This window comes from Anguilla rostrata, chromosome 6, assembly GCF_018555375.3.
Source record: "Anguilla rostrata isolate EN2019 chromosome 6, ASM1855537v3, whole genome shotgun sequence".
Classification (NCBI taxonomy): domain Eukaryota; kingdom Metazoa; phylum Chordata; class Actinopteri; order Anguilliformes; family Anguillidae; genus Anguilla; species Anguilla rostrata.
In genome coordinates, this window is record NC_057938.1 from 8,131,886 (window position 1) to 8,156,494 (window position 24,609).

The following is a 24,609-nucleotide window of genomic DNA, read 5'->3' on the forward strand; positions in this document are numbered from 1 at the left end:
GAGTGAAACAGGATCATCAAGATTTACACAACAACCCAACCCAACTCACATTAGCATTAAAAACAAGCAGCGCCCTCTTGATGAGAGTCTTAACATCTATTTACAGTGCTCACTCCCGGCCTGTGAATTAGCAGGCAGAGGAGAAACCGGTTCGGAAATGAAAGTCCTGCTAACTGTAGGCTCCCTGATCCCAGGGCTTGTGAAGTCTTGCCTGTGCAGTTATTTCTGCACTGGCGTGCTAGGCGTGATGGGGCCGGATAAGTAAGTGAGCGCGCTCAGCAGATTCCCTCTGGGAACGAGCTTAGTTCTGCACTGCGCTCTTGGCCCTGGGCTCACCCTGTCACTGCAGCCCGGCCCCCTTCTGTCCCGTTCGTCGCCGCCCCGCTGTAGCCCCACCCCTTTCTCCAAGCCACCACCCCCCCGACCCCTCCCCACCCCCATCCTGTCCCAAACTCGAGACCCATCCGTCACCATGACAACTGAATACTTTACAGCGGGTGCGGACATTCCAGTCTGCATGTTATGAAACACACACGGCGGAATGCAAATGCACACACACACACACGCACACATATACACACACACATCTTCCTCTCCCACACACTGGTCAGTAAAAGCTCATCGGCACTCCCTCAGTGGCATCTAAGGATCCAACACTTCGCTGCCTGACCATAAATGGCTCTCTGAGTCCACACGCACACGCACACACACACGCACACACACACACACGCTGACCAGCAGGACGGATCAGCTAGCCCAGCTCTTGCAGCTCAGAATTAAAACGACAGCGCAGCAGTTGTGCCACGCCCGCAGTGCCAGGCCATCGCACGCCACGCAGATGGATGTCACAGCGGGCGCGGCCGCCGCCGCACGCTCCCAGCGCCCTGGCATGGCGCAGACCCAACACGGCGCCAACCTGGCCTGCCCACAGAGCGCTCACACAGTTTCTAAAATTAAAGTGTTCGCCAAACCCTGATTAACGGCAGCTGCCATTACGCATAGAGGACCTGATCGAAGCTCAAATATTCAGCACGGCACCAGAGACCTCTCTCAGTTCTGCTCACACAGAACCCCCTGGTCACGGGTCACACACATAGCTTTCTTCCTGTGTGCTAAATTAAGGCTCTTTTTCTGCTGACCCTTCCTACAGACTTGTGACTGTCAGAAATACTGCAACTACTCCAGCTGTAAATATCGCCCTCCCTGTCCTTCTGAACGCTGCGGGCTACGCTCCAGCTTAATGAACTGTCAACAAACACTTCCTCTCCCGAGCCCGCGCTACCCCGTGCAGTTTACTTTCCACAGATTTGAGCGTTTGACACACATTTGTAAAAAAGGATAAGGAGACGGCCGAGGGAAGCGCAGGCTCTCTTATAAAGCGGCCCTTCCTTCTGTTTTCTGGGCGTGAGGCCCGGGCACCCGGCTCGACCTGGAGACGGCTCACCTTGGTTCTGCTCAAACTCGTCCAGCACCTTGTCCAAGTTGAAGGCTTCTGCCTGAAAGTAATTCTCCATGGGTCAGGAAGCTCCACCCTGCCGAGCTGCTGTCCGGACCTGAGTGGGGGGGGGGAGAAGCGAAGTTCAGAGGCCACGCCCGAATCCAGCTGGATGCTTCGGCGACCACGCCCTGTTCCCGTGGACCACGGCGGAGCTAGTGACTCATCAACCCAGGGTGAGTCCTAGCAGCTACTGTAGGGAGGCCAAGCCCTGCACCCAGGGCTGGGCTGCGTTGGCTGCTGGAGGGGCCCAGCGTTACGCTTCAATACGTGCAGCAGAGTCACAACTCAGTTTCCCATCACTGCCGAACACAAATCCAAAGCCGCCGTCTGATGCAAGCGCGTGTCACCAGGGAGACGGTGTAGTCATACAGCGCTGCGAGCGGAAAGCTCAGGGACGCGGATCCCTCAGTGCCAAACGCACGTGTATCAGCACGTTCAACATCACAGACAGAGCAGCGAAAGCTCAGAAACTCGCCAACGAGGAAAGGCAGTCCTCCTGAAAGATGTGCCCACACGCATTACATCGCCCATAGGTCCCACACATGGTGCCACAGGAATCCTGAACTCACCGATGCGCAGTATTCATTGCCAGTATTTGCTCCTGCTTTCTAGTCCATGCGGCTTTCCCCCCAAGTGAATGAGCGCAGACTAACTAGCAAAACTCCTGTGTGGCACCCATGCGGCTCACTTGGCAAAAGCATCTGCCTACAGCACTGCAGGTTTGAACCTTAGCTATGTCTGTTAGTGTGGTCTTAAGTAAGCCTGGGCTTCCTGCGGTTCCACAGCGTTTCCATTGCCTTAGCGCTCCCTTACCTTACTGACTCTACCCAACACCCACAAATGCCCAGTGACAGATCCATCTTTCCTCCAATCAAGAGCTACCTCTCTTCTGCAGTACTGTGTGGACTGTCAGGTGTGAAAGCCCCTGGCCTGTGTACGTAAATGTACGTTTCTGTATCAAAGCTAGGCTTGACTGATATTGCATTTCGGTCTTTAATGCGTCAGAGTACCGCACTGCCGGCCCAAGCCAAGGCTCCCAGGCCTTCTGAAGCTCGGCCAGGGACCCACAGTGAGCGGTAAGCGACAGTAATTACCGCCATGCTGAGGGAGAGAAATAGAGCGCATATGGCAGGCGTCACCCCGCGCGGACGCGCGAGCGCTGCCCGGCAACCAGGCCCCTGTGACATCACCACTATGCTCTCAAACCGTGGGAAACAGCAGAGGGCATGGAAATAACAGGACTTCTTTTTTAGATGACACGGCCAATCAGCTGCACACTTTACCAGTCACAAAAGCTCAAAAGCCTATGGCATGACTGCCGTGTTAATAAGACAAATTCAGAGTGAACGTATGTGCCGATCCAGAAACAGGAACACTGCAGTCTGGCTGAAAGTTCTTATTTTCATTGAGTCAAGCTGAACTGAGAGCTGAAGGGCCGTGTGTGACATTCACAGCAACGCTGGGGAACGACAGAAATCCCAACAGCAGAGGGGAAGGGAGGAAAGAGAGGAAGTTGACGTTCTGGTCATCGTTCTCGTGTGATCTGGGTTACGTGTTGGATTGAGAAAACACAAGGCGTTTAGAAGGGGAATCACGACACACAGTACACTTAAGTGTATCCGGAGACTATAACGGAAATACCCAACATGCATGAGAATCCAAATGCAGAACCTAGGCATTTCAAGCCCAGTTCCCTAACTGTTACACTACATTGCTGACTTGATATTCTGAAATTAGAGCTGTCTTCCCAGTGAACACAAAACATTCTCACAACGTTGCTGCCGTGCTGTGTGAACATTTTGTGTTAGCTGGGTTTTTACTGTCCATTTGTTTTAGTAGAATTGTGGGGAATCGCCTTTCGTATTAGTAGAACTGTGGGGACTTACCAACCTATAGTTAGTATCTACAGACCCAATGGCAAAAATAGAACAGATCGGAATTTCTCTGTGTCATTTTAAATCAGATGGTTGGACATACTTATTATTGGTTTTTATTATCTTTTCGAGGTCAGCTGACTGAAAAAAATGGCAGGCAGACTGCATCACCATGTATAGGGATAAAGATTTTTCTGACCGCTTTCCATTGTTCAGTTTATTACTTTAAAAGGCAGAAATTTCGAAAGCTTGGGGAGGTGCCATGGTTACATAGAGCATAACTCCTGTCTTGGTTCTGTGTGACAGGCAGCACAGAAAACAGTGAAATGTTTGCAGGAAGATGACTCAACTGCTCCAAACGCAGACAGACGGACTCACAGAGACCTAGAACATTACATCACCGTAACGGCCAATGCCATGACGACAAACCGGCAAATGTGCAGCTACACGCTACAGACACGGTCGCAGCTGAAAATGGCGCCATGCCATATTTCATAAACAAAAATACATATGTGAAGTGACAGCACAAATTGTAAGAAAACAATAATAAAATAAAAAGTGTGAATTGAACATTAATATTTGCATACCATTAAATCATCAGTTCATTTTAACACAGAACAGAACTGTTTACTGCTTGATCACAGAACGGAGGTCTGTATTGTATCGTAGACTTGTTGTACATATCGGTGTTGTTTAGTGATTTGGAAGCACCATCGCATACCTATCTATGATTGGTACTTGCTAACAGGTCAGGACCTGCGATTGGTTCTCTCACCTGCTCACAGGTCCTGTTCAGCAGTCGCAGGGGAACGAGCTGGGCTTCTCACAGGGCTGTCTCACCTTCCGATCACCGACATACAGAGCAACCACACCTGCAGCAGGAAACAGGAAACGGAAAACAGGAAGTGGTGAGGGCACGGCCCAGGAGGACTCCTATCTGCTGGAGAACAAGGGCATTTGGAAATTAAAATAAAGAGAAATGGCAGATGCGAATAAAAGAGACTGCAATGCAGGACCCTGTGGGGCTGGAGTCCTTTCACCAACAGAGGGGACGTCAAGGGATGAGCTTAAAAGTGCAGAGTTTCATTTTACAGTTCCAGGCATCCACACAGCGGCCGCAGAACAGGATCCCACACAGATATACAGGGAAGTTAAGGGCTCAGAATGCAGCAGTCAACACAATTCTGGCTTAGTTATATCTGAGAACCGCACTGACTGAACAAAAGCCAAGAAGATATGGTGAGCGAGAGCAGAGAAGCAGCTTATATAGCGGAAACTGGGGATATCTGTTCCATTCCGAGTCCCTGGGAGAAGTGTGGCGGGGGGGGGGGGTGGGAGGAGGCACCCACAGTGGATCGATCCAGGTCATGTGTGCGCTAATACCAGTTCCTAAATCATTAAAACTGAGCACATCATAGCGCTAACAATTTAATTAGCCTACATAATAACCCTGCAGTACAGGCCCTGGTGGACTACTTTAGGCACATGCTGTAACTGGGTAGAGAACAGGTGGCTTCACCGAATGTCTGGGAATAAGGGAATATCTATCCAGCATGGTTGCACGGTGGCCTTAATGAATTAAATTACACCACAGGGCCATAAGTCACCTAATAACACAAGTACCGCTTGTATCGGATCTTACATCACGCCTGGTAACAACCGTGCTCAAGAATGAAATAATGCATGCGCAAAGGTCAAGCAATCAACAACAAGGGGCGATTCACCTGCTTAATTAGCACACAGAAGGTAATTCTCTCTGCAGTTACGGCCTATGCATACTTATCGGTTAGCTACACAGCTGCCAGGAGATCTATCGCACACACTGGCGGCCATGTAAAGCAAGCCAGGAAAACGGCCATCGACACTGATGAAGGTTAGCAGTTACCGTGTCTGTCCAGTCTTTAAAGAATTATAGGCCAGCCTCGGCCATTGTAGTAATTAGCAACAAATCGCTCGGCCCCAGTCGCCTGTCATGAGGGGCTGTGTACCACCGTGGCCTGGAGCTCTGATGGCGCATCACTGCTTTCAGGGAAGTCAAGAGCAAATCCATCACCGTCTTGCCTCATGGCTTGCTCATGCAGGTCTGAATCAGAGGGCTAAATCACTGCACCGGGCCTCTGCTGACCACGCCCATCACCCCATCTCCCTCAGCCAAAGCGTGTGTGAGATCTCCATGGCAACAGAGTCAAAATAAAGCAGCAGCATGTCTGTTGGAGCAGATGACTCCTGTCAAATCTTTTGACTGGATTTTTGAGTGAGAATAGCCTACCTGCCTGACCTGCCGCCATTCCTAGGCTTAAATCTGAAACTATCTGGCTGATAGAATTTAGGTCTTATTCCTATAGCTATGTGAAGTGATTTGTATCAGTGTTTTGAATTTGGAATGTTTAAACTGAATTATTCTATTTAGAAACTGAAAATGAATTGCATGACTAGAATTTGTATTTCAACATTTAAAACTGAATGGTTTGAAATTTAATCCGGTCTTCAAGGCATTCAATTTTCACTTTTAACTCCAAGTTATATATAAGGTTCAATACACTTTCAAATTCGGTTCTTACAATTCAATTCCAGTTTTCTGTAGCACCTTAAGTGGAGGCAATATTTTATCCATCCTTCACGGTGTTGCGGTGGCGCGTGAAGCACACAATGAAGCTTGAAACCACAGATGATGACCAAAAACCGAACTCACTGGTAGGCTATGTAAAGACCACGGAACAGTTCAGTGGCAAAGCTTCTTTAAACTAGCCAGAACACACTACAATAAGACTTCCAGTTTTTTGCTGCAGATTTATTTTTGCGAACCTTTTCAACCAAAATAAAAGAAGTTCTTGCTGGGCGGCTTAAATGTTAGAATTCTGACCTCAGCTGACGCCTCAAGACACATTTACAGACTTTGGAATTCTGAGAGTATGCACACTAGAAGTCTAGCCATATGTTTCTGGCCAGAGAGTCCCTGACAGTAACCAGGGAAACACAACCCATCTACACACCTGTGCTTTATTAAGATTTAATTACCCCGCCATTCCCCTGAAAAATACATCGGAGTGCAAAATAACTAAAGGTACTGTATTTTTAACGTTTCATCCCAGCTCAGGGGAATCATTTCTTGTGTCCTGTCTTGTTTAAAATTTTACTTTATCACGCACAACCTGGAAATGTCTCTCTGACCTGAACTGATGCATTTTTCCCTCAAAAATCCATCCATAAAAATACATGAATGTACCGAGGAGTAAGTAATAGCCCATATGACAAGTCAGACAGGCCAAAGTCAGGCATGAACTGTATGTTCCCTCTTTTAGAAGAGTCAAGTAAGGATCTGCTTTGGATATCTGACTGTATGGTACATATTTTGTACGTTCACAGAAAATAATTTCACGTGTGCCCTTTCCCGTCAAAGGTCTTAAAAGGATTTTATATGCGCAATGATTTGCATTTCCTACTCAAAAGATTAGCATTTATATCAAAGGAGGGCACTTAAAGTCTATGATGGCCACGCACGTGCTATATCTTTTTTTTTTTGTGAATTAGCATAACAATAGCATATATTCATAGGTAAAATGTATAATGGAACAAAAGCATGTTCCATTTTCCTGAAGTCAATATGTGAGCACACCGAGTGATTCACTCAATTTCAAACAAGAAGTGCAAGTCAAACGCTGGCAGATAGCACAGCCTCTGCTTAATCCTTCTACGTCAAAGCTCCTGACGCATCCACAGCACTACTGTCATTCATGCATGCAAAGTATACCAAAGATGCGATTAACTTGAAATTACTTCTATGTGCACTTTACGGAGGAGGCAAAGGTCTAAACTCTTGAAATGCACGCGAGACCAGCCTCGCTGAACAGAATAACATCTACCGTCATTAAGTAATGAGCCTCAATTATGCACCCAAATGATCACACACGTAACAAAAATTTGCACTTACCACAGTTAAGAACACTTCACCTTTGTGGTCCATGCAAAAGCCATCTATCAATTTTGTACAGAAATATGCAAAACAACAGTGGACTCAGAGGTGGCACTGTACCAAACAACAGAAGAAATCAACGCACAATTTTCCTTCCTTCCTAGATTAAACCTAACTGCAGTGTTCATTTTCCTTCACTGAGTAATGAATTTATGCAATGATCCCCTTTTTTTCATGCTTTTTCTTTCATTGCACTGACCACAAAAATCATAATGATGTGTTAATTAACCTGAATCCACTAAGTTAATTTTACCCACGTGTTAAGTCAAGTACACTACATCAGACAGCACGGCAAAAAAACGAGTCCAAGTCCATTGCGGAACCGCGGAACTTTCACATGGAAATTCCTAGCAGTGTTTTTTTAAGCGACTTCCCACGTGTAAACAAGTGAATCCTCTCACAGCTTGGACGACTGTGGACTACTGTCTCGTTTCCGCTTTACATGAACAGGCAGCGGAGACAGATTCCACATCACAAACAAAAAAGAAAAAGGAAACAGGCCTAAAAGTTGCGACCCAGACTACCAGCATCCTTATCCCCGCTGGAAGAGGCCGGCTATACTGTTTGTTTGCTTTCGAAGCCAACAGGCTTCACGGCTTACCGCCTGAGGTAGGACGCTGTATCTCAGGGGCACTGCGTCTCGCTCCAGCCTGACAATGCTGGAATGCGATGGCAATTTCAGCAGTTTCAGGCGATGGTTCCTGTTATTGTTCCCTCTCCCCTTCCCTATCTGCCCGGGCAACACTGACGAGGGGAGGTGACGGGAAATGCTGTTTGATTATTTCCGTCGTTTATGAGCAGCGCACAATTCCTCTCTCGCTCCTGGAACCACAGTCGGACAAACTCTCAGCTTCGACCCACCCGCGACTCTCTCCCATGACTCCCTCAATGAGAACGTATTACTAATGGGATGCTTGCATTACATGCCATGAAATGTTCCTTTTAAAAGGCAACACCATGACCAGCATGCTGCTTGGCAATAATCTCCTGGAGTTCCAAGCCAATGTGACACACTGCACCTCAACCAGGTATACCAGATGAGCAACGCAGCTGCTGGCAGTGATGGCACCTTCAACATGCCAGCACTGCGCTGATACAAAAAGGAGAAGTTTGAAAGCAACAGAACGTAATCTCTGCTTTGATGCATAGCTGAAGAGAGCAGGGGAATGCTGCAGACTTTCTGTCACAGAGAAGGAAGTCTGCAGGGACACTCCACCACAGACGTCCACAGCCATTATAAGATTATTTTCAGAGCTTTGATCTGAATTTAACATGAAACGACAAAAAGGGAAGGGAGGCGGGATGATTCACCGAGCGCGAGCAAACACTCTCCACAAGTGATCTTATGAGTACTGACAGAATAAAACGACCTCGCATCTTGGGAGACAATTACTGGGTAAAGCAACAGGACGTGCTACCGCAAGGTTCGGTTCCTCTGGCTCGGGGCATGATGCCGCCCTCCACAGCTCCAACTCCACCTCCACCTCAGAAGTAGACTTGATTTTGGCAGTCACTGAGGTTCAGAGCAGCCTTCTGCTCGGGTAGCAAGCAATGGGAATGCTGAAATACGGCTCACGTTCAAGCAATCTGTCTCTATGGGACCCTTCAATCTGCAGATCGGGAACGATTCTGTAGGCTGTCCTTGTCGTTTCACACCAATATTAAAGAATTGCACTGTGGGGGAAGAATGTATGTGGAGGGGGGTAACATAACTGGGTCACAGAGCTCACATGACTTCATAGGTTGGGAGAACTGTACATGGTTCTGGCTGGCTTCAGTTGATGTTAATGCAAAAAATACCTTTGCAAGGACTCAGCATTTCCACCAAGCATATGCAAATCACCCTTCACAGTACTGCAGATGAAATGTTCAGGGAACATCTGTGGCATTCAACAGCAGACAAGCGTGCTCACAACTACACATTCCGCTACATTTTTCCCCACATGCAGTAGTCAACATCTGAGATTGTTTTACTTCAATAATTTCCCAAGATATTTCTGCGACCTGTGAATTTGGGCATCAATGTTACACTTTAAGCAGCCCGAGTGGTGAGAAAACTACTCATTAAATAAAAGTAATGACACAGAGGGATGATGGGAATTCTTTGTCATGAGGCACCAAAAATTACTGGTGCTGTAGCACAGTAAGGTACCCCAGATAAAACAGACGTTTTTGTCATAACTAGAAACAAGCTTTTCCACTATTGCCTGTGGCATTTTTTTTAAAGCCAGCTTATGTTCAAATAAATACTGTTATAAAATCATATTAGCAGCTTTATACAGTCTTTTTTGTTTGTTTGTTTTTTACTGGTAATTAAGGAGGAAAACTGAGTATGCAGATACCTTGCATACAAAAGTTAACATCAACAGATAATGTACTATTCTCCATGTAGTATTGACCTGAATTAAGACACATGCCTTGCCCTTTTAGTCCGTACTGCCACGCCAGTGACCTGCTAAATGCTTCTTAAAGTATTTCACAATATTGTCAGTAAACTACAGCAGAGGTAGCAATCTAAAGCCGGATTTATAAACAATAACGGAAAATAAAGAACATGGATCTCTTGACAGAAAGTTAATCCTGCAGCAATATGTTTAGTCCTTTCATGGAATCACAAACACATTCGCAAAATACGAATTTAAAAATAACATGCCTTAGTTTTAAGGAGTAATCTTAAAAACACAGTTGATGTCACACATAAAACATACTTACAATTAATATAGCTACGTATCTTTCGTTGCGTGTGAGCATGATAAAGATATCAATAAAACAATAAATTAGCCGAAATAAGCTGGGAGCGTGGAAGATCAATGGGCTGTTGCCTGTCTGTGTGTGGCAATGCAAGTTACCGTTGTCCACACTGACAAAAAGGATTAGACTAACCGTACTAAATAGCGAATGTTACAAATAAATTATCGTTAGCTATCGAAGATCTGTTGTTTGACCATCGTCCGCTTAATTCACTACAATACAAGCCACCAAAACAATCATAAGTGATCAGGTCATTTTTGCTGAACCGTTCTCTACGGTTTTTCATTCCCTTCATGCGCTGTCACTGCGGTCGTAGGCGAACAAAGCTAGACTAAGTTAGTAGACTAACTAAAAATGTTACAAGAGTGGTTACTTAGCATTGTTTCTAGCCTGCTGTAATTTAAGTTGAGTTACTCACGACGACTCGGTTATTAATAGGTAGTCTACCTATTGATACCTGACTAGGCCACATTGAAGTTTTCGTAATGTACACCGTGAGCTCGCTAGCTCGTTGTCTTTATACCTAGCTAGCTAGCCTCCTAGTTTAAACTTATTGGGGGAACAATCCTCTACACGGAGTGAACGTTAAGCATTTCTTCACCAGCAACATAACAAATTGCTAGCGAACGGTTAGTCTAGTATAGCGAACTATATTTTAAGTAACTTACTTGCTAGCATTCATATTATGTAGCTAGACTTGTCTAACGTCAGTAATAATTTGGAATACACCATCAACACCAGCATGCTAGCGAGTTAAACAAATACATGGTCAACCTGCTTGGAATCTAGTAGTGTTTAGCAATGTTTTGCTAAACTTAGCCAAGTCTGAGCTGCTCAAGCACGTATCCTGCAGTGACTTTATGGCTGTGCTTACACTCAACTGTTATGGAATGTCGAGTCCCAGTAATTTCGACGAACATAATCAGTTAGCTACAACTTAGCACTTTATTACATACAAAGACAAGTAACGTTAATAGCCATACTAACGTTACCTAGCTACATAAGCAGTGATGATGAAATTATCTGTTAGCTAAATTATTGAATCACAATTTTATAGGCAACATTGTGTTGGTAGCTAACCTCGGTAACTCGGTAAACTATGCAGCAAAAATGTTATTTTTTGATATAGGGTAAACAGTTAGCTAGATAATGTGTAGCTAAACGTTTCACCTAGACTAGTAATATGAGCAATATTATGTAACGTCTTAAATATCTCCACTGTCTAGCCTATATTTTCTTGCGTCTCCTTCAATACATTCACAAATGTCCGTTAGCTAAGATAGCTCATAAAGCTAACACATTAGCTAGCTACATTTTGCGAATGTACACCACACCTAGCATTCCGCAACACCCATAAGCAACTACCACGCTTGCTAAACAGTTTTTTGCTAAAGAAAAACAAACTGCACCGTATGCACTTACAGGAGGATTCCTCATCTTCATACACCCGGGCGCCAAGAAATTCCTCTGTTGAAAATCTGCATGTTTTATTAACCACGCTAGCTAGAAGTACTAGACTATAGCAATTAATGTAGATTGACAGTTCCGATCTTCTATGTTTACTTTTTTTCTTCACAGATTTGTGAACCCCCTTGTGTGATTGAACTCCGACGTCTTATGCTTCAGTATAAGTCGAATAGTTTAGCAAGAGCACACGACCCCTCCCCCAAAGATTTAGCGTAACGTTAGAGAGGGATACGAAGCTGGAATAGAGTGGTCCATCTTGGCTCCCTAGCAATTTCTGGTGGCGAGGAGTGAGGAATAGTCATCACGGTTCGTTTTGAACCAAAATGGCATCAGTTTCATAATCCCCCCCGACTTTGATTTTCCAGCTTCACAAATTGGGGTCTGCGGATCAAAGTAATGGATAGATAGCGCCCCCTGCGCTAGGGAGATACGAATACAGTGCCAGCGGAACAGCATAAAATGTCTAGATATACATTTTTAAGCTTGCAATGGTGGTACTTTAATTCTACCCTTCCGCAAATAAAATTTAATATAATGCATTTTATTTTAGAATTGTATTATATGTAACACGAGCAATGCACAGTAGTGTAAAAGTACGCGACAGCTCACTTGCCATGTTCACTTACCATGTTCAAACACATCCATAACCCTGTAAAAGCCAGAACCGAATCACACATATGGCCATTGTTTAACCTTTAAGCAGCCCCTTAGGGAATAACCAAGAGGCAAAATATGCTGCCCAATAGGAAATGGTTTAAAATAGTTTAAATTAGGTGCATACAAGTTTACAGTAATTAGAAATACCAGGCATTTCTCATATTCAGGTAATTTTGTATTTCACAGTAACTAGCTTGAATGTTTTAGTGAGTTTCCTCACTATCCCAGGTGCATGAGATGAATGCTGACTGTTTGATAGATAAACATATACAAGACTGTGATTACATGCATTTTTATTCCGTCAAGGAAAACAGCACCACCCACTGGGATATTTTATATCCGTTCACACACATACACACACACACCATATCTAATTTAGTATTTGAACCTAAAGGGAGAATGATCCCCCATGCAGATATACTTCATGGCAGGTACAATACAACTCTCAGTATCTATCTGAGGTTACAACACTTCATCCATCCCTGACAACTGTAAACACATTTGACACACACCTAAAAAAAAAAAAATCAGCACCATATAGGAAAGGTTAATCAATCTCTTTTATTTCGTGTTTCACAAAAAGGAAAAAAAAAAAAAAACGAAACTTAAATAAGACTAGCGTTCTTCCTGGCCACTGGTACCATAGCCAGGGCCGGCAATTCAGAGGTCAATTTTAACCATTGGGTATCGTTTGGGGCTTTGCTGTTAAGAGCACAAGTCCTTCTGAAAGGAAGATCCAGAAGCAGGCTGGCTGTTAAAAATACAAAAAAAGTCTTCAGTTGGTGGGTAGTGGTGGTGATGAACTACATCAGTTTTTTCTGATGGACGAAGGAGCAAGCTGCCTCTTGAATGCAGTCCCACAAATGTGTTCCCTCTTCTCCGGGGAAATCTCAGTTTGCCTCATTTTTCGAGGCTTCGTCAAAATTCTCTACGAGATCTGCAGAGGCAGAATACAGCAGTCAGTTCAGCAACATCAGTCTGGTGAACATTAAAATTCATTAAAAGGAAATAAAGGAAATTCTGTACATCCTCATGCAAGATTTCCTGTCTTTGGCACAAGTTGAAATATTATGCCATATAATAACATTCAACCTTACTATTTAGCAATAGTAAATGTCCATCAACACAGCATTCACCATCAATTCAAATTATGTGATGTTCAGAACCATTACCTGGTACATCGTCATCTTCTTCGTCAATATCTTCTGCTTTGGGTGCTTTGTTATCAAAAACTGCTAAATAAAAACATGTAAAATAAGCACAATTATACAGTCCAATATGTATCCATCCATCATAAAATTTAAGTACAACCCTTGCTTTGAATGCATCCTCTGGTTTCAAAGTATATTTCAGAATACCACGCACATTCATGGTATATTTATATTGTTTTGCTCTATTGAATTTCAGATGGCCAAACTAGACAAGACCATCAATGCTCACAGCTAAATACATAATGAGAGTTGACAGGGACTAAATGCAACAGCCAGGGCAAGGCAGGGAGATAAAATTCATATTAAAACAAATGTTACTTTTTACAACAATTACCAACCACAATTAATTTTTACAACAATTACCAAAAAAACAACCAAAGAAAACCAATTAAGGAACTGCACTGAAACAACACCATAATCTCTCCCAGCAACCAGTCTGTTCTCATTCATAAAGAAAGCCAAAATATTTCTCAGCCTTCATTTTAAGTAGCATTCACACCAAGTACTTATTCTGTATACAACATGATAACATCACTGTTCTTTCACACAGAAAAATCTTTATTGTAAACCTTGCACTTTTATTTTGAGTGGTTGTTGGTTAGCTGCAGTTGTACAACCGTTTGTAGTTGTTAGTTGTAGCCAGGGTTTCCTTGATTGAAATTTGATCATTCAGTGAGTGGTGGCAGCTCATTTTCTTCCTGGGCTATAGTGGTGCTTTGCTAAACTAATTCCACAGCGTTAGGCTCCACCCACCTTGCTCTGCAAGTTTGCGCAGGCTGGACAGGCTGTCGGCACCCAGCTGACTGAGGATGCCCGGGAGCATCTCTGTGAGCTGCTTCGTCTCTGCGTGGCCCGTGATAGCGAAGGTGTTGGCAGACAGAGAGGCCTGCACCTTGGGGTTGTTGAAGTGAATCACAGTCCCATCGTCCTTGATCATGTTCACCTTGCAAGGAGCAAACTCTGGTTAGGACAAGCCCTTAAAATACACCCAATCCATAAAAATCAATTTCAAGCTTCATTGCCCAAACATACAGAACAATGACTAAAAAAACTCTTCAAAATTTAAATTTAGCTTTTCATTGAAAGTACTCAAAGTTGCTACAATCCACTGCTCATCTCACAAGGCCTGTACTGCATTCAGAACTACAGTTGTCCTGTAAAAGCCTCTAGACAAGTCTAATAATAATCAGCCAAATGAGCATAATTTATATATATTCTGCAATGACAATTACACGTTTCATGAGTAACTTACCTCCTCAATACCAGCAATGTTGTTAACAGCCAGTTTCTTTAAAGAACTCTGTAGTTTTTTGTCATCAGCCGTTGCTGTTCTGTGTACAACCTTCTTCTTTCTCCGTGCTGTGCCCTGGAAACCAAAGCCCTGGTGTTATCATAATCGCAGCATGCATGTGCCAAATGTAGGGTAAAATGACAAAATGGTTGACAACACTGTGTATTCCCTTATTGAGTACATGATAGTGTCTTGACATCATTTCATTCATTAAGAAGGGCACGAATCAGGAAATGGGAAAAAGAAAGGGAAACTCGGGTGAGGGGAAAAACTTGGAGTCGTTTTAAGCTTGTTTGATGCAACAGAGAGGCCGGAGCCTCTTAAACTTCAGGAAGTGAACAATGCCACTCACTACAGTTGAACGGGTCAAAGAATTCCCCATAAAAGGAATGCTGATGTCAGGGAAACTGCGATGGCTCTGCCGTGTGTTAGCAGCTGTTTTCTGACATCAAAATCCAACCAAGCATAAACTGCCCCAGGACTTTTTGCTAATACAAATAAGGGGAAACTTGGTTTAACATTAAAAAAAGACTGAATTCTGACTAAGTTTCATGGTTTAAGTTAAATTAGACAGGAAGATAAAAACATTTGTATGAATGGTGCACGTCATTTCAACAAGGATAGATTAAGATATGACACTGAAGTGGCATTTCACAGTATTTGATACTAACATATACTCTAATGTCATATAGTCTGAAACGTTCAGATTACAACTGGATTCCAGTGTTTGTATAATTTTTTTGGATTCTGCTTTGGGGAAAAGACAAAAGTAGACCACGCGCCATACCTTTCCACCTATTCGGACCTGAGCCTGGAGTTTTGCCAATTTCTCTTGATTCATTTTATCTAAAAAAAAAAAAAAAAAAAAAAGAAACATGGCATGTTTATTAGGAACGAATTACCGCAATTGTTCAAGTGAGAAGTTGAGGGACAACAAATGATTAGTTTCGCGTGACCTCAACACTTAAATACGAAAGCTACGGTGTTGCAATCTACTTGTTTTAACCGAATCCTGACAACGTATGATTCGTAACAAGCGATCCACAGCAGTGCAATATTGAAGCAAATTTAAAAGTAACAGTTTATAAAACTGTGTAACAAATTACTCCATCTCACTATGTACTGTATGGTTACAAATTTGACCACCGCGTTGCAAATGCCATATAGGATGTGCTATAGTTTCTTTAGAGGGCATCTCAGTGGATTCCAAAGTTCAAGTGGTTAGCAAATAACGGTTTGACAGATCTTGTCAGAAACACATGGCTGTAAGTTTGCGGAAGAAAACCATTGAGAAAGGACTATTTCATTGTTGGAGCAGCTTCGGGTACCGACAAGCATAGGGAAATCAAATGTGGCAAGCAGGTTTGCTAGGTCTTATATTCCAATAGTGACGCCGTGCTCACTGTAACGTTACTATCTGAATGAAGGAGAAACATTACCTGGTTACCTAAACAAATTATGTGTCAGAACAAAGAAAATGCTCGCTGGTAATCAGACTAGCTAGTCAGATAGTAAGCTAGCTGAATGCCTAGCCAAAAATGTCGTACACACAGCTGGCAATGTTAGCTACCGACAGCTTTCCAGCTATAACTATTTCAGAATGACAAACGATTTTGATAGTGCAACGGCTGTGCGTTTTAAACAGTTACTTTACTGAATTTCATATAATTCATTACATGTAACATAAGGCCCAATCACTGCCTTCTTACAAACAACAATTGCTAGCTAACTAGCTAATAGCAATCTAGAATAGCCTACATCATTTTTCTGATCAAAAAGCAGTGTCAGCTAACAAAATAAAAACTTGCGAGACTAAAAATAAATTACAAAATAACATGGCGACTTTGAGCAGTTATTTCAGTTTGCCATTGTTCTTTCTATGTGTATTTACATGTCATTCATGTTTACCTGCAAATAGAAGGCAGACGAGCTGTTCTTTCACTGGACCGCTCCACACCGAAAGCCAAAGCAGAAACACGCGGAGAGGAAAGATGGCGGATCTGAGGAAGAACTTGTATTGTGGACCATGTGACTCTATAAAACCTTAGTTAAACTTGTAGACATCATACATTCAGCGCATTCAGCGTTCATTGGTTCTTATATTTCATTTAAGACGTGGAGGCCAATAATAATGCAATCTGTTGTCTGTTCATGGCATAAAGCTCTATCCACAACACCAATTCTAAACATGCGTAAAGCATCACTTGTCTGGTCTTGTTTTCGCATAGATGAGCAAATGCATTTTCCATTTGTCATAGATTTAACATGATAGTGGATTAAAATGTCATTTTAAAACGAGGCTACGTCGCAGTTACATATAAAGTGTACCATTGATGCATTCCACAGATGGTGCCCTATAAGTGCTATACATTCCATTCTGTGGGGGGACCAAACAAAACCTGGATGTTGTAATGTCCTAATAATATGATGCGTACAATGTAACGCATACATTTCCGCTTTTATTTTATTGTGGTCATAAAATAGCTTAAGCATTACATGCTTGACATGGAAATGCTCTAGGTTGTGTCGTTTTGCTATTAAACGCATGCTACGAGCTTTATAAACATATTTAATTAACACGGACATAATGCAATACACTGATATGATACGGGTCTTTAGAAAAATTCTAAACACTTGTTTTGATATCTCGCCTGTTAGACATATTCGTATAGACAGACTGCCATCTGCAGTCAGGATCACATCATTCTAAACTCTGGTATATTGATACACATCTCGCTACATTGTATCCACCAGCGTGAAACATACAAATCTCGCCATTTCGTCATTTCCGTGTTGGAAAATCTAACCGGATGTGAGAGCCGAGTGTAAACGCCTGCCCTCCACTGCAACTCACAATGGAGACGGTAACATCGTTTCTTCGTTTAGCTTTGTTTTCTTGTTTCGTCGCTGTTTTTGTTATTTCTTTTGGGGTAACTGCTGCGGAGGTGAGTGGAAAAGGTAAGACATACATATAGACAGACAGGCAGCGAACGTTCTTATCTCCATGTTAAAAAAGCCATGATGTGTTACTAGCTAGCTCGCTCACTCATAAATTATATTCCATATATTCTCGGCTGTCAGTCTAACATTCATTTTAGTTGTCCAGTCAGCAGTATTAAACGTTATAACCTTATTTTTGGCTTGAAATGGAACGAACAGTATTTTGAATAACCGACAGTCTCTTATTCAAAAAACCTGGCTAATGAATCATATTTGATTCTATCCTGAAATATTCGTGCTTTTGACATAGCTGCTTCTGCACCTAACTGGATAAGTCCCTTTGGTGTGTTATTTCACTCTCGCCTTGGCTTTCAGTTTTGTTTCTGCAAGCTTTAAGTTAACTCTTACATTTGTTTGAAGCCTGACCAAGCGAACTGGGCTAAGCTTGCATAAAGTCTCATCGAGTTCACAAAATTGGTTTTATGTTACCTTTATTCAGGTAGGTCGACTGGAAACTCAATTCTTACTTGCGCTTAAGGTCTGCGGAATCAGATTGCGTAGGGCGGGATTTGGTCAGGGATTTTTAAAAATAACCACAGTTATTTACCTTAAATGCGTATGTACTGCAAAATGATAGTTGCAGACATGACAAAGCAGCAAGTTTTCTAGATAGATCTAAATAGGGATTACTATGATGCGCAAAGTAATACAAGGATTTTTTGTAGCCTTTAAATAGCAGAGTGGCGTTGTGGTGGCACACCCACTTTTGTTCTTTGCTCAGCATCTAAATGGGAAACTAGAAACCATTATGCTATCCACATTGCATATGTCATTAACAATACTGGGACATGGTTCATATTGTGTGGAAACCATTTTTGTGTAACCCTGAGTTAGACCATTTGTTCACACATGTCCACAGTGACTTCCAAGATTATTCCAGCAAGGGATGTCATGTTTAAGTAATCAAGAAATCTACATCAATCAGAACAGTCTGTGCCACTATGCAATTATGTGAAATGAGATCTTAACTGCAGAACTATTAAACATAATGCTCAGTACTACTCAGTGCCACATAATGGTCATATTTTGCAGTCATTATGATATAAAACAAAAGTAGTTTTAATTATAGCCATCAGTCATACCACTATGTACCCTCCACCTGCTGAATGGCTGAAGCTAAAGTGTGGGCTTGGTTAGTACTTGGATGAGTGACCTCCTGGGAAAACGAAGCTGCTGCTGGAAGTGCTGCTAGTGGGCCAGTAGGGGGCGATCTTCCGTCTGGTTGAATAATCCCCTGTGCTCCAGTACAGTGATGGGGGACAAGTTAAACCGAGGTCCTGACTCTCTGTGGTCATTAAAAACCCCAGGTCATAAAAAACTCATAAAGAGTCAGCATTTTCCTGGTGTCCTGGCTAAATTTCCAAGGTGGCTCTCTTAACCTGCCACCTAATCATCCCCTGATTTAATTGGCTAAAAACTGTTTTCTCCCTCTGCAACTTAGCTGATAAGGTGCAAAACAGCTGCCGTGCAACACCCAGGTGGTGTTTTAGACAAGTCTCCCCCTCATCTCTGTAAAGTGCTTTGAGTCACTGACTGGTGAGAAAAGCGCTAAATAAATGCAAATAATTATTATAGACAAATTATTTTCTAATGATGAATTAAGTTCTTGTAGCCATAGTTGTAAAACTGCACAGCAGTGAACAAGCTGCAGCGCAGCAGTGAACAAGCGTGGTTTGAGAAATGTTAGCAGAGAATGGCTGTATTGAAGTTGTGTTGTTCCTTCCTGTTGGCGTTGAGACTGGTCTAATGTGCTTTCTTTCAGGGTTCGGGGATCACATCCACTGGAGGACCCTGGATGATGGGAAGAAGGAGGCAGAGGCCAGGTATTGGTCAGAATGGGAAATGAGATTCCATAAAGCAGCGCTAACCAACCCTTTTCCTGGAGATCTAACATCTTGTAGGTTTTTCATTTGAACCCTAATTTGGTACACCTGATTGTACTGATTAGCAGCTCAATAAGATCTCTACCTGAGGCTGAGGTGTGCTCTGTTAGGGTTAAAGTGAAAATCTACTGGACAGTAGATCTCAAAGTACAGGGTTGGTTACCACTGCCATAAAGAAACTGGATGGATGGATGGATGGATAGATAGGTAGGTAGGTAGGTAGATATCATAAATGACTGATTTAAATGTCCAACAATAGGTACTTCAAAGAACATTATGACATTATCAAACTGTGCCCTTTTTGTCATAGTCTTTACAGCTCTTCAAAAGAGCCAGTTTTGCCTGCCCAAGAAGAAAGAGAACTCAGTCATTTTTGGAAGAACATTAAAAAGAAGTTTCAACCTGTGGAAAAAGCAATGAAACAATTTAATTTGCTAAACAACAACAAAAAAAATTAATCTGTTGTTCTGTTGTTGAACCTCACCAGATACAGATACACATTTGTTGCAACTGCAGGTCTCCTACTCTCTTCTTTTATAGGACATTATTGTAATTTGAAAGCAATACAGAAGTTAAATATATGTAAAGATACTCAATATATATTATGTTTATCTCAATTCCTACCAATATAAACAATGTAAATGGGTAATGGATGCCATATACCTCTGCTAGATCACATTTAGGAATGAAAACATCATTAGACAGACAGACAGACACGGCCATGGTGGGATCGAGTAAATCAAGTAGTGTTGTGGGATTAGGGAATGAGGCACGATCTTGGCAAGTTGTGTGTTTGGCTGGCATAACGAGGCATCTTCACTTCAGTACCACTTAATATACTTAGAAGTCTTGGTATTGCATATTTCCCCAGTTGCTGACTGCTGGTAATTTTATTCCTGTAGTGGCCTGCCCCTGATGGTCATCATCCACAAGACTTGGTGTGGAGCCTGCAAAGGTGGGTGTAACTCTGCTTTCATTGAAGGAAGTCCTTCCTTTAACCTCTCCTCTCGGGTGTGTGTGTGAAAAACTGTGTATTTATTTTGTGGGAAAATATCATGCATGGCCAAGCCCAAGCTAAACGGTGGTGGTTAGTGGGCAGCTGAGTGGCTCATCCAACTAAAACTGTGGGCTTCAGTGTGTTCTGTGGTTCCATGTTAAATCCTGAGCAACTGTGACCGCCAGCCCCAGGGGACAATATAATATTAGCTGTAGCATTGCCCGGGGGGGCGGAGTTTCTGGCTCTGAGAATGTGCTCGTGTTCTTCTGTGCTACTGCCCCCTCTGGCCTATCAGGCACCAGCAGTCAGTATGCACCAGCTAATGTTGAACTGCACCTTGATGCAATGACTGCATAACAGTTGGTGGAGTGTGGAGTGAAAATAAGTGGCAGTTGGCAGCGTGTGCTTCACTGGCGAGTGCATACTTGTCTGCCCTTCCCTAACTGACAGAGGGCATTACAACAGTGAGATTGGCCCAGAAGTACAACATTGGCATTTTGAATTGTTGAAATTAAATACCTAGACTCTGAGCTCATGGTTATTCTGTTATTGAGACTGGAAAATAAAGGGCTTTATCTCTGTCTATGTATGTTTGATTAACAGTGGTGCTTGAATTGTGGTTTCAATCAAATGGTCTCTCCTTGTTTGTTAACGACAACTTTTTAATACTGTTTTTTCCTGAAGCCTTAAAGCCAAAGTTTGCAGAGTCGAAGGAGATCTCGGAGTTGGCTCACAACTTTGTGATGGTCAATCTGGAGGTAAGGATGCTTGCTCAAGAGGATTTTGCCCTTTGAAAAAGAAGAGGTTTTAAATTCAGTGCTATTTCAATGAAAACCTTTTTGATGAAGTTGAAGTCACATCAGTACATTATGTGATCTTGGCACTTTTGTGTGTAATTCATAAAACCGAATCGCAGCCTTATGTTAAGGGTGAGAGAGGTTGAACTACTTCTGCTTTTGAGACTAAGATAGGAAAACTCCTATGTCCACAGGATGAGGAGGAACCTAAAGATGATTCATTTAGTCCAGATGGAGGATACATTCCTAGAATCCTTTTCCTTGGTAAGTAAATAGAGGAGTCCATTCAAACAGGAGGATGGCACTTGCATTGGCCCATTAGCTCTGAACATCACTGTTTTTGCATTATTTAGAAGGCTCTCACTATGCTGGCTGTTGAGGAATTTGTTCTTTAATTTGCGCAGTTGGAGCCTGGTCCTTGAAAATCTTGATCGATCGATTTTTAAATGTGGAAGAATAGAATGTTCTGAAAGTGTTTTGTCTTGGCTTGTGTGTTAAGCGCTCCTTTTTCTATTGATCGACATTTCCAGTTTAATGAAAATGAAAACTTTTGTGCAATCAATAGCAAAACAATGTAATCTGCTATAAACTAATTATAGTGTGAGGGAGGGGAATTCAATTTCTGAAATGTGGTTTTTACTATGCTTTTAATGTGCGTTTTGTGTAATTGCTAGGAGGGCTTTAGTGTAGTTATGGCGTTTCAGGTTTTTCTGTTAATTTATTATCAGATCCCAGCGGAAAAGTCCACCCTGAGCTCTCCAACAAGGCTGGAAACCCCAATTACAAGTATTTCTACAGCAATGCAGACCATGGTAGGCATGTGGAGTCAGTGTTTAGCACTGGCTCTTCTTGTTTCATTCATTAATTCATTCATTTATTATATATATATTTAAAGCAAATATTCATAGTTTGCAATTAGGCCATTTTTGGCCTTTCAAAAGGACAATCGGTGTGGGAGCTGGGAATGCTAAACAGTAACGAAGTGCACTACCTACAAGAATCCAGTAGGTGGCAGAAATAAACCAATAAAAGCATGCTCAGTACAGCATGCATTGAGTCCTTGCTCCCCTCCACAGCAGACAGAGGAGGCAGAAACTTATTCGGGGCCAGTATCTTGTTTTCAGTGCAGTGCGGTGATCTTATCTTAACCGGCCTGCCCGCTCCCTGCAGTGGTGACCGTGATGAAGGAGGCCCAGGAGAAACTGACCGGGGATGCCTTCCGGAAGGCGCACGTGGGAGACGAGCTGTGAGGCCAGCGGGAGGGCAGGCGTGGGTGCGCTGCCTTCTGCGGCCGGGGTCCGGGGACCGCAAGACCACGGGTGAGACGGGAGGCCAACCCCATTTCACCAGTTACCCCTCCGGCCCGGCCCGTCCCAGCACCGCACCGCCCACAGCCTGCGTGTCACTCCTCTGGTTTTCAGATGACTCCTCGTCTGCTTTGGTGCCGCCTACCGCCTTAAAAGCAGGCCAAATGAGTAAATAAAAATAAATAAAAAAACTTCATTAAATCAACCGTCCAGGTCATTGTGCGAAGAATTAATTCTCATTATTTGAAACTGCATGAGCCTGGAGAGCTTCTGAGGCACCAGAGCACACTCCAATCAGCATGAGGCCAAGTGCAGTTTTTACACTGGAAAAGTAGGGTTTTGTTCAGTTGACTGTCATTGATTGTTGTTCTTTTGTTGGTCTTGTTCATGGCTTCCTCACTCAGTTTAAAATTCATCCTTTTCCAAAATTTTAGTGAAACCGTATCCAAGAAGTGGAAGTTAAAACATCTTTAGTCACCACCACCATACTTAACAAGAGCACTGCAAGAGAAAGAGCACTGCACTATGTCTGACTACAAGGACATCAGGTTTAACTCTGTAAACTTGAGTAGTGTGCTTCCATGCTCTCCTCTACACGTTTCTATGACAGTAGCTCTTACCCTCACTGTGGCTACATAAGATATGTGGCCACAGCTCAGTCAGTGGACTTTGAGGCGTTTATACATTACTACTTGTCACTTCCTGGGAAGTTTGCCAGTGAGATATTGAATCTCAAAATGTACAAAAATAAAAATCTACGAAAAAACCTTCCTTTTGTTTTGTAAGAAGAAAAAAAGTGAAATGTGAGAGCCAGTCTGTGATTTATATCTGCGTTGCATAAACTTAACCTTTTTGAATGTGAGGAACAGCCTTTGCGATGAATGGTTATTGCCATGCCATGTTGTATTTTATATGTGTATTTACATGGCCAAGTGTTCAATAAAGTTTTCAACACTAGTTTTCGTCTGACTGCGGGAGTTCTTCTGTACATGTTTTGCTTTTTAATGGAATTTTTAGATACTGTGCCAGACTGGACAAAGATCACTGAATTACAAGCACCCCTTTACTCCATTCAATCAGTCACACCCAGCCATCAGCTGTTCTACACTCTAGACCACACATTACCCCAGAGAGAGAGTTAGTCAGGGACAGATGTACAAGATGATTTGCGCAGGGGGAAAAAATACGAGAAAGGGCCCCCCTGTACATGCACATACACAGGGCCCCCTGGACCAGCCAGTACCCAGGACAGCTTTCCATATTATACCTTCTTGGCGCCGTCCCTGATGTTGGCACCAGTCCCATGAGCGGCATATCAATGAGAGCTGGTAGCCTGGGGTTTGGAGATGCTATTTGGCATTTATCATCTTAGTCCATTCACTGGGTTGCCTGTTAGTTTAGTTAGAATAGATTTTAAGATCATTTTATCGGTTTTCAAATCACTCAATGGACTTGCACCCCAAATACACTTCAGACATGCTTTTAAGATATTCTCCCATTAGATTCCTCCGGTCCTCTAGCAGTGGCCTTTAAGTTGTCCCACAGATTAGGACAAAGACCTATGGGGAGGCAGCCTTTAGTGTCTATGGCCCTCACCCTTGGAACAGCCTGCCAAAGGACCTGAGGGCTTGAGAATCTATCGCCACTTTTAAATGAAATCTTAAGACATACCTCTTTAGTTTGGCTTTCACATATTTCATTTCACTTCTATTATTTTGCTTATTTTCATTGCCTTGTGTTTTTTATTTACTTATTTATTTTTATCTCACTTGCATTTCTTTTATCTATCCAATTTATTACCACTACTTTATTTTACTTGTTTTTTATTACTACTTTTGTTTTTATTGCTAGAATTCTTGTTATTACTGAGTGTTTTATTTTTTATTTTTTTGTTATTTTTATT

At 42.8% G+C, this 24,609-nt stretch overlaps 3 protein-coding genes across 8 annotated transcripts in view; 1 reads left to right on the forward strand and 2 right to left on the reverse strand.

Moving 5' to 3' along the window:
- Window positions 1–11,928, reverse strand: part of zfyve9a (zinc finger, FYVE domain containing 9a) — a 31,101-nt gene extending 19,173 nt beyond the window's left edge. For 2 of the 5 annotated variants that reach the window (XM_064338114.1, XM_064338111.1), the window contains exons 1-3: window positions 11,519–11,928; window positions 4,148–4,244; window positions 1,445–1,553 (exon numbers count right to left, since the gene is read on the reverse strand). In XM_064338114.1, the coding sequence (XP_064194184.1) occupies window positions 1,445–1,514 (70 nt within the window). In that variant the 5' untranslated portion in view covers window positions 1,515–1,553; window positions 4,148–4,244; window positions 11,519–11,928. Of the gene's footprint in view, window positions 1–49; window positions 313–1,444; window positions 1,554–4,147; window positions 4,245–10,057; window positions 10,691–10,764; window positions 10,784–11,518 lie in introns of those variants that run through there. The other 3 variants (XM_064338113.1, XM_064338112.1, XM_064338115.1) reach the window with 3 other exon arrangements.
- Window positions 11,929–12,762: 834 nt separating this feature from the next.
- LOC135256404 (transcription factor BTF3 homolog 4-like) lies at window positions 12,763–16,786 on the reverse strand. Of its 2 annotated transcripts, none has more exons than XM_064338129.1 (6): window positions 16,631–16,786; window positions 15,510–15,568; window positions 14,684–14,797; window positions 14,185–14,374; window positions 13,393–13,452; window positions 12,763–13,157 (listed from the first exon to the last, which is right to left on the reverse strand). In XM_064338129.1, the coding sequence occupies exons 2-6, from the start codon at window positions 15,561–15,563 to the stop codon at window positions 13,111–13,113; spliced, it is 465 nt and encodes a 154-aa protein (XP_064194199.1). In that variant the 5' UTR covers window positions 15,564–15,568; window positions 16,631–16,786; the 3' UTR covers window positions 12,763–13,110. The 2 variants fall into 2 exon arrangements, with proteins under 2 accessions (XP_064194199.1, XP_064194198.1); XM_064338128.1 differs by having other exon boundaries at window positions 13,393–13,455.
- A 731-nt stretch (window positions 16,787–17,517) lies between these two features.
- On the forward strand, window positions 17,518–23,663 carry txndc12 (thioredoxin domain containing 12 (endoplasmic reticulum)). The gene is made up of 7 exons (XM_064338127.1): window positions 17,518–17,680; window positions 19,485–19,545; window positions 20,508–20,560; window positions 21,287–21,360; window positions 21,594–21,663; window positions 22,128–22,211; window positions 22,570–23,663. Exons 1-7 carry the CDS (start codon window positions 17,578–17,580, stop codon window positions 22,647–22,649), a joined length of 525 nt encoding a protein of 174 aa, XP_064194197.1. The 5' UTR covers window positions 17,518–17,577; the 3' UTR covers window positions 22,650–23,663.
- Window positions 23,664–24,609: the final 946 nt, after the last annotated feature.